The sequence below is a fragment of the Mus pahari genome, chromosome X, assembly GCF_900095145.1.
Source record: "Mus pahari chromosome X, PAHARI_EIJ_v1.1, whole genome shotgun sequence".
NCBI lineage: Eukaryota > Metazoa > Chordata > Mammalia > Rodentia > Muridae > Mus > Mus pahari.
In genome coordinates, this window is record NC_034613.1 from 73,711,144 (window position 1) to 73,721,446 (window position 10,303).

Below are 10,303 nucleotides of genomic sequence, written 5' to 3' on the forward strand. Positions count from 1 at the left end.
GGAGTGGGTGGGTAGGGGAACAGAGGTGGGGGGAGGGGTATGGGAATCTTTCGGGATAGCATTTGAAATGTAAATAAAGAAAATAATAATAAAAAAAAAATATTCACAGGCAACACCATTGCTCACAATCCACCATTATGCCCTTGTAGTCCTGCAAACATAAGAAGTTTTAGTCTTGTTAGTTTATCTTAACAGTTGACAGCCACTAACAGTTGAACTTCTCACAGGAGTCAAAGAGACAAGTATTCTATATTTTTCATGTAGTTTTCATCAATCATGTTCACTTTCATAGGACACAGAAGACCAGAGAAAGCCTTTGGTATGTGATTAGGTGAGTGTAAATTCTACTGAGTATCCTAAGTGCTAGGGAGCCCAGTGTGGGCCATTGAGCTGTGTACAGACAGGCTGGTCTCCAGTTGAGTTGAGGTCTGAACCCCGAAGGGTGATAATTCACGTCCTGGACATGGTAGGTGTTCCCTCATGCTCCTGGAACTCTGGCTCCTGCCTAAGTTACCTCCCCCCACAGCCCCCACAAGAGAAACATGGCTAGAAGTCAAGTAGGCAATGGCCTAAGCTTCTGAACTTCAGGCTAAACTCTTCCCCAGTTACCTAGCAACAGTAAAGACCTCTTACTCTCTTACTTCTCACTGCTCTCCTCTTAATTCTTACCCCCCATTCTCACCCCTCTCTCCTCTCTTTGTCTTCTCCTTTCTCCTTCTTACTCCCTCTTTTTCTCTAGCCCCCCTCTCTTTCTCTCTTCTACCTTCTCTCTTTCTCCCTGCCTTTCTATAATAAAGCTCTAAAACCATAGAGAGTCTTTGCTCCAGAAAAGATCCGCTGCGCTCACTCTCATCAGTGTTGGGAACCTCTCTTCCCTCATCCCTCTCTCTCATAACCCCGGTGGCTTTAGCAAAGTAGTTCCAGGATTCCCAGGTAGGACTGCCCCTTGCCACCCCCAGAAGAGTGGGTCAGAGGCTTAGATGTCCACCCAAGGATGAGTAGAAGGTAGATAGCAGCCCTCCCACATCTGACTGAACAGAGCATAGGTGGAACTCTGGTGGGGTGTGGGTCTTCCCCTTCCCCCTATTCCCCAGGGCCCCCCTTTTTAGTTCCCAACAGCCCAGGGTGCATCTACAAGGTCTCAAGGTTCTGCAGTGTCCATTATATCTGTGAAACTTCCTGATGCTGAGTATATAAGTCATCTTTTATGCATTGTTTCACTGTCTATAAAATGGAGATATTAGTATGGCTATTATTGGATGGTTAATAGTATCAGATTTGCTAACAGCCCTGAAATGTTTAAAGGAGACTCCAGCGAAGTAAAGCACGGGCAAGGAATGGAAAAGCTTGTGAGAACTAAGCACTGGCAAGATGTTCTGAGTTAAACTATCTGCCTAACAGAACTTCTTTTCCTGAAGGTGCAGTTTCTTGTCTTCTCATGACTCCCAGTATTGTCAACATTTCTTGTAACTAGGAAGATCATTTATAATCCTATTGACTACCAAATGGATTTCATCACCTGCAAAATGCAAAGGTAAAACTTAAAACAATTTATATGGAGGCTTTCTAATTGGGTCTTTATGGAACACTTAATGGTCTTCAGACATGGGCACCACTAAATCCTGCACAGCTATCTCTCTTATTGAGCACACATGTGCACACACACACATACACACACACAAGTCCCTATACTGTTTCCAATTTTTCTTCAAACAACACTTTCTGCAGTCCACTGCTTCAGATCTGCCTTGGCAAGGAGAAGCTCATGGACATGGGACAGGGGTGTTACCAAGCCACCATAATGTGCAACCCCATCTTGCTGATGTAACTTCCCAAGTAGTACAGCTACTGTCTTCTTCCAGTTAGAAAGCACATTGCAAAACAAAACAAAAACAAAAACAAAAACACCACTGTAGAGGAGTGGGTAGTTGATGGTTTTCTGGGAAGTGGATACAGTTCCCTCCAACCTTCAGAATGGCAACCGGCAATGACATTATCTACATGCTTAGTGACTAAAGGAATCTTCCTTCTTTTCCACTAAAAAGCAGTGCAGTTCCTCAGGACATTAGTTTTTCATGAGCATTAACACTACATCCAAAGCTTTAAACTAAGAGAATGACCAAAGAAGTTGTCTCATATGGAGTACAAGGCTTGTGTCAAAGACATCTGTCAAGATGTTTTGTTTCACTGAAAGGAAGTCAAATATAAATGTGAAATTTTGAGTAAGATATGGGTAATAAGATATTTCTGTGACTCCACCTATTTTACACATAGATTTTAGATATGGGGTACTAAGAAAATAATCCCGGAGCTCACACCTATTAGGCAATCATTGTGCCACTGTGATATTCCCAGCCTGGTTACCTATAGATTTTGAAGGTCATTTATACTGTGGCTTTATTTTTAAAAACATGTATAGCTTTCTTCAGAAATGTGCACATTTCAGAAACATGTACAAAGAAGAATGAAAGTGTGTGCTATTCTGTTGGTCTACTTAGTGTTCCTTTTCTGGATCTTATGCTTACATCTCTCTTAGTACATATATAACCATACTTATATATGTCAAGGATATTATTATTTTGACACAAATGGGTTTCTTTCAGCAGGTCTCATAGAAGAGTTCAGTTTGTAATAGTTATGAAATGTTCTGCTATAATTCTTTAGAAATGACAATTTGAGCATTGCTCTGCTTATTGCTTTCCTTTAAATTATTAATAATATTGATATACTGTAAACAAAGGTAAAATAGATATCATCTTACATATCATAGTTCAAAGTCTTTTCTCACTATTAATTCCAAGAATTGAAATTCCTAGTCCACAAATATGAACATTTTAGCATTTAACATATTGACATATTACATAATTATAGTGATTACATCTGTCACACTGTGAATTTCTAAGCTTCTTAAATTCTTACCTATAGCTTGTAGAACCCTTATACATACACAGACCACATAAATACAACTTTGAGACAGCAGGGACAAGGTATAGGCACTTAGTGCTCTATAAACCATAACTCATTCTGTTTTCCCCCTCCTTTCCTGGCTTGACTCTATACTTCTTAAATGCCATCTTCAGATTTGCTGTGTCAAATGAATGTATCTACAGACTGAGTGGAATCACTTGCAGCCTAATAGCTATGCTGTTTGAAATAATCCTTGCAAGAAGCCGATGCTGGCGCCTATGGGAATTTGACGATAAGATTGTGCAGTTCGTGATTTTTGGACTCTGGGAAGTTTATTATCCTCAAGTGTTTAATGTCTCTGGGTCTACCATCCAGGTTCTGGTGCACAGCCCTATCAACTCTACATGGACCATTTCACCTGAATTCTACTATGCACAGACATTGGTAATATGGGCGATTTTGTTGAAACCTGCAGTCGTAATTTTCAATGCAATGGCCATTGAGATAAGCTACATGAAAGACTCATTGGTTAAGGCACAGATACTTTTGTACAAGATCTCTGCCTTCATTTTGTGTATTAACAGCCTTTGCACATTTGTTTCTGTGAGCTGGAACCATGTTGTCGACCTTTATGGCCAAACCACACTTGATTTTCCACCCAGCTTTCCTGTAAAGAAAGAGGATCTTAAAATGAAACACTATACTGCTGCATTTCCAATAGGGGTCCTGATAGCTACCATGTCACTCTTTGGTGTGATTATTTTCCTCTTTGAGATGAGCTCTTTGGACTCACAGAGTAAAGTGGAGGCCCAGTGTGCTTCCAGACTGATCAATCAAAAGGCATGAGACGAGGGCTCTGGCATCTGCCAGAAGATTTCTTAAAGAATGTGTCTGTATGCACACATTACTAATGTACTCATCAACTTATTCCAAATAAAACATCAACTTTGTTTCTCTGTGTGTATGTCTCAAGCTTGAATCTCCCTCTACTTGTCAGATGTGTTCCTTTCTTTAAAGGTTTCCACATCTGAAAGTCTGCCAACCACAATCATATGTTCAGATACTGCCAACGGTCTATGGCAGGCAAAAGCACTGGTGAGACATAAATAGCACGAATCAAAAGGACTGGCACTAGGGGGAGGGGTTTGCAGTTAAACTGAGAAAGGACACCAAATCTCATCACGGTTGCAGGTTGGAGACATTTAAGTCCTGGTATGTTGTGAGTGAGAAGCAGAACTTCTTAACCTTGCTACTGCTAAATGTTTTGTGTGATTTCTTTAGGCAGGAAGGCCAAGCTGCTCACTGAAGATGCTGAGTGCCTGTAGCATCCTCTCACTAGCATCTAGTAGCCAGCGTCTTTCCCCCTGCTTGTAAACATCTCAAATATCCAGACATGGTACTCTAGGTGTGCCAAATTGATCACTATGGGGAACCACATAGCTGCATATGGACGCGATCCAGGTGGGTAGACGCTCCTGGATGGACTGTGAGAAACAGTGTCGAGGCCAGAAATGCTGCTCTAGTTCCCCCAAGTCCCATAATGGGAAGCAAGTAAAATATCTTTCACGAAAACAATGAAGTATCTTCTCCAATAAAAGTGGAGATACAGGCTATAGAGCTCATAACTTGGAATTTAGAAGTCTGTATTTCCCAAGAGAGCTTCCTGAATCATTGTGTCCCATCTGGGGGTACCTGGATAGCAACGATTTCTCTGGTGGATGGTTCAGCCCCTGGGGGAAGTGATTGGACATATTCAACAGCTGCATTTTCACTTTTGGTCCTCTCCCCTTATCCCTATAGGATAAGCCCCTGAGATGAGAAGAGGAGGAAACACTAGTTATTATACCTAAGAAGAAAGAGGAGTTATCTGTCCATATAAAGTAACTCAGGTATCCGGGCAGACCAGGCAAGCACTGATACAAGCTGTTGCTGCTGTTTAAAGTGGAGTTCCTGAGAGGCTCTGTTAGTGCCTGACAAATACAGAAGTGGATGCTCACAGTCATCCCTTAGACAGAGCACAGGGTCCCCAATGAAGGAGCTAGAGAAAGTACCCAAAGAACTGAAGGGGTTTGCAGTCCTATAGGAGGATCAACAATATGAACTAACTAGTAACCTGAGAGCTCCCTGGGACTAAAACACCAATCAAAGAAAACACAAGGAGGGACTTGTGACTCTAGCTGTATATGTAGCAGAGGATGGCCTAGTCGGATGTCAATGGGAGGAATGGCCCTTGTTACTGTGATAGTTCTATGTTCCAGCATAGGGGAATGCCTGGGCCAGGAAGCAGGAGTGGGTGGGTTGGGGAGCTGGGGAATGGGGGAGAGGATAGAGGATTTTCAGAGGGAAAACCAGGAAAGGGGATAACATTTGAAATGTAAATAAAGAAAATATCTAATTAAAAATAAAAATAAAGAAAAATAAAGTGGAGTTTAATGCTAGTGACATGGGCTTTATAAACAGAGAAGACATTGTGGGAAGAGAGCAGAGTGGTTCCCATCACTAATGAGTGCTGGGGAAGTTGAGCTCCAGTGTGTACTGTCTCATATCTTAGGTCATGTTTACCTGAGCAGTGTTGGTGTAGTTTTTTTAAAACTATTTTATTGGGTTGTTCCAAAATGTCTTCTCCTTTCTAACTCTTATTCTACCTTAATCCTTTCCAAACTCCCAACAACATGCAGGAGAGGAAGAAAGTTAGAGGGGGAAAGGGAGCACAGATCTCTTTAGACTAGTTTTGGCTAATTAGAATTCTCAGGTTACTTAGTGCAAGTCCAATCTTCACAGGCAGGATATCTCCAACTTCTTCTCATCTCTTCACTCACCAACACTTAACAAAATAAAATAGCAATCAGGAGCAGCACGGGAGAACAACAGCCAACTTCTTTTCCTTCTGAGTGCCTCTGTCCCTCTCTGAGCTCTGCCATTCCCTCTCCAAGGTCCCCAGAATTAAACTATATGTACTGGCAAAATATGACATCCCCCCACCCCCAGAGCATGAGACAATCATAGTTAATGGCAGTGGACAAACTGAAGCAGCCCCATATCCCACATCTGTGATTAAAAAAAAAACATGCATATAGCATTACTGGAACAGGACAATGCAAAATGCTGAGAGTAATATGCCTCCATTATTGATACTTTGCTATTAATCCTTTGATTAGAGGATGGGGTTAGTTGTGCACACAGTGCTTGAGAGCTGAACATGCCTACATGCTACAGCAAACAGGTAACCCAAAGTAATGGAGACAAGGTAAATGACAATGAAGACATGCTACTCTTGTCCTTCCTTTAGTCACCTTGTGGCCTTCAGTGATGAATCGGTCCTATAAAACATAGCTGTAACCTCAAAGGTTAGAGACAACACTTTATGGAGAGAAACATCACAGACTGTGGTGGTTACAATAGGTATGTCTGAAGTGGAAATTTCTGGTTTCTCTGGAAACTTAGTTATGTCATATGATGTTTTCTGGGCAGACAGGTGAAAAGATGTTTGGCTGAAGCAGACACATGAAAGAATGTTGAAACAGACATGGGAAAGAATGCTTTGCTGAAGCAGACATAGTTGAGAGGATGTTCTGCTGAAGCAGACATAGTTGAAAGGATGTTTTGCTAAAGCAGACACATGAGAGGACATGTGATGTTTAGAAAGACTATGACCCTACAGACAGTGGGAGGAGGCTCTGCTATTAGTTTGCCTTGCTCTCCATTGTTAGTCTTTGCTGTCAGTGTTCTTGTATTGGTTTGTCTTACATCGCATTTCTGATTTTCACTTGTCATGACTTCGTGGAGAGTAACTTACCAAAGAACTTGTGATATTCCAGTGGCTTTTTGCCACTTACACAGAATCAGGACAAGTGGATGAGGCTCATGGTTTCTTCTGTATGAAACTGCTGTTGCTGATTCCTTTTGATGTTTTTTTAGAGGACTGGCCTGGTAACAATGAAGATTGGAATATCCCCAAAGAACTATTTCTAAGCAGGTCCACAACCCCTATTTCCTATTAACCTTTCTTTTACACTGACTCCAGTGGGTAGTGGGCTAGAAGGGGGGTTGAAGTGTTTAAAAACCTTTATTGACATAGGTTCTGAAAAATCAAAGTCTACATATGATCCCCATAGATTCATGTGTTTGAATGCTTACCCCATAGAGAATGACACTATTAGGAGGTGTGGCCTTCTTGGAGTGGATGTGGCTTTGTTGAAGGAACTGTGTCACTGTGGAGGTGGTCTTTGAGGTCTTATATATAAGCTCAATCTACACCCAGTATGGAAGAGAGTCATCTTGTTGACCAGGATGTAAAACTCTCAGCTCTTTCCCCAGCACCATATCTGCCTGCAGGCAGCTGTGCTTCCTGCCTTGATGATAATGGACAGGATCTGTGACATTGTAAACCAGTCCCATTTAAATGTTTTCTTTTATAAGATTTGCCTTGGTCATGGTGTCTCTTCATACCAATAAAACCCTTACTAAGACAGGACCATAGCTTTGGAACATGGATTCAGGTTACCTCAGTCATCATCTCTCTACATTCAAACAGTTTCCTGAACTTTTCTTTTTATTTATTTTTTAAAATTTATTTACATTTCAAGTGCTATCCTTTTACCCAGTACCCCCTCCCAGAAACCCCCTATCCCATTCCCCTCCCCCTGCTTCTATGAGGATGTTCTTCCACCCACCCACCCACTCCCACCTCCCTGCCCTCAATTTTCCTACACTGGAGCATCGATCAAGCCTTCATAGGACCAAGGACCTCTCCTCCCATTGATGCCTGACAAGGTCATCCTCTGCTACATATGCAGCTGGAGCTATGTGTACTTCTTGGTTGGTGGCTTAGTCCCTGGGATCTGTGGGGGTCTGGTTAGTTCATATTGTTGTTCATTCTATTGGGTTGCAAACCCCTTCAGCTCCTTCAGTCCTTCCTCTAACTCCTCCATTGGGGACCCTGTGTTCAGTCCAATGGTTGGCTGCTAACATCCACCTCTGTATTTGTAAGGCTCTGGCAGGGCCTCTCAGGAGACAGATATATTAGGCTCCTTTCAGCAGGCATCTCTTAGCATTCACAATAGTGTCAGAGTTTGGTAACTACATCTGGGATGAATCCCCAGGTGGGACAGTCTCGGGATGGCCTTTCTTCAGTCTCTGCTCTGCACTTTGTCTCCATATTTGCTCCCATGAGTATTTTGTTCCCCCTTCTAAGAAGGAGCGAAGCACCTACACTTTGGTCTTCCTTCTTCTTGAGCTTAATGTGGTCTGTGAATTGTATCTTGGGTATTTGGAGCTTTTGGGCTAATATCCACTTATCAGTGAGTACACACCATGTGTGTTCTTTTGTGATTGGGTTACTTCTCCCAGGATACTTTCTAGTTCCATCCATTTGCCTAACAATTTCATGAATTCATCATTTTTAATAGCTGGGTAGTACTCCATTGTGTAAATGTACCACATTTTCTGTATCCATTCCTCTCTTGAAGGCCATCTGGATTCTTTCCAGCTTCTGGCTACTATAAATAAGACTGCTATGAACATGGAGCATGTTTCCTTGTTATATGTTGGAGAATCTTTTGGGTCTATGCCCAGGAGTAGTATAGCTGGGTCCTGAACTTTTCATAGCTACATAACCAAAGAAATTACCTTTGAAATACATTAGTAGAAACATCAAGTAGACGGCCATGTCAAAATGGGGAAATGTCTGCCTTAGGTTAGTGTCTTAATTATGATTTACATTGCTATGACAAAACACCGCAAAAAAGAACCAAGTGATACTATCTGCTGATATACTTTGAAAGAGTTCTAAATGTAAACTCCATTTTTCCAAATTCCAAAAGGCAAAAGAGACAAATGGCTCTCTGTGGGCCTATTAGCATATCAAAGCACAGTATCACAAATACCTTTCAAATATTTCAAAGTCCTGACTGTTGACAGTTGTTATGTATCAGATTCAGAGGCTAATGGCCATGGGCTTTCTTTAGTCTGCTGAGTAGCCAGCCATTCCTGCCCTCCTCAGAATCCACTTTAAACTTGTATCTCAGAAGTGAAACCTTTAGGAAACAGTTAACTTAATAATTAGCTTCTACCAAGCCCAAAACAAAGCATTTGAACTGTTGACATGACCACTTCATGGTACGGTTAAGGAAAAAAAAAGTTATTGTAGATATGAGAGGGAAAACAAAGAAAATCAGAAAAGTATTCTATCTTTTCTCATCCTCTCCCTGGCCTAAAACACCCAGCTCCTGGAATTATAATCCCTGCTATTTCAGCCTGCCCACTCTCATCTCTCACCTCATGCTTTTCTTCTCTCTATGTTGTTCTCTCTCTCTCTCTCTCTCTCTCTCTCTCTCTCTCTCTCTCTCTCTCCTTCCCTCCCCCCTTTGCCCTCACTCTTTGTGGTTTTCTCTCTTCCTCTGTCTCCCTCTTCCCCTCTTTCACCCTCATTCTCTTGCTCTTTCTTTGTCTCCTCACCTCCCATCTCTATCATTCTTCTCTGATCCTGCTTCTCTCTTGGCCAGGTCCAGTCTACTGCCCATGTTCAGTCTTCTTTTTTCTCTTTCTGCTCCAGACTCTTCCAGGTACATCTGATTATTCGCATGTATCTACTTTGTCAGTGCATAACAAACTCAGAACTACAGAAGTCCACATGCCCTGGTCTCATCAAAAGGATACAAACAATATGAAAGATCAAGCCATATCATGTCTCCAAAATCGTACAAATCCTGTAGAAATGCTTGTTAATAAGAATTACCTAATAAATTCCAGGACATAAAAGTTAAAAAGAACAATAATAAACCTTAAAAAAAATTCAAGAGATATAAAGAAGATCTGAGAAACATCTTACTGAAATTAAGGACAGCTTAAGAATAAACACTTGAGTGATACCCAAGAAAATGCAATCATAAGGCTGATGGAGATGATGAAGATTTTGTTTCTTGATCAATCTTCTACATACAGGAAACACACCTTAGTTCTAAGGATAGGAACCATCAAATCAAATGGGTTAGGAAGCAAGTAGGCATTACTATTCTAACAACTTTAAAACTACAACTATCAGAAGAGATAAAGAGGGACACTTCATTCTAACCAAGGGAACAGTTAACCAAAAAGACATTACTATCCTAAACATATATGCATCAACCGCAGGAGCATCTAATTTCATTAAAATTCCACTATTGTAATTAAATACAGATTATTATCAGTCCAATAATAATAGGTGTTTTACTGTTCTATTGCTGTGAAGAGATACTACGACTGACCATGGCAACTCTTATACAGGAAAGCATTTAATTGGGGCTTGCTTACAATTTCAGAGGTTTGATCTTGTACTAGCTAGTTTTGGGTCAACTTGACACAGCTGGAGTTATCACAGAGAAAGGAGCTTTAGTTGAGGAAATGCCTACATGAGATC

General features: G+C 41.3%; 1 protein-coding gene across 1 annotated transcript; it reads left to right on the forward strand.

The window, feature by feature from the left end:
- The first annotated feature begins 180 nt into the window (after positions 1 to 180).
- LOC110314279 lies at positions 181 to 3,861 on the forward strand. Its single transcript, XM_021188716.1, has 3 exons — positions 181 to 331; positions 1,419 to 1,534; positions 3,081 to 3,861. Exons 2-3 carry the CDS (start codon positions 1,506 to 1,508, stop codon positions 3,751 to 3,753), a joined length of 702 nt encoding a protein of 233 aa, XP_021044375.1. The 5' UTR covers positions 181 to 331; positions 1,419 to 1,505; the 3' UTR covers positions 3,754 to 3,861.
- Positions 3,862 to 10,303: the final 6,442 nt, after the last annotated feature.

Coding starts and splice junctions, on each gene's coding strand:
- LOC110314279 (XM_021188716.1), top strand. CDS start 1,506: ATGGATTTCATCACCTGCAAAATGCAAAG. Junction 1,535..3,080: donor ATCACCTGCAAAATGCAAAG/GTAAAACTTAAA, acceptor TGCCATCTTCAG/ATTTGCTGTGTCAAATGAAT.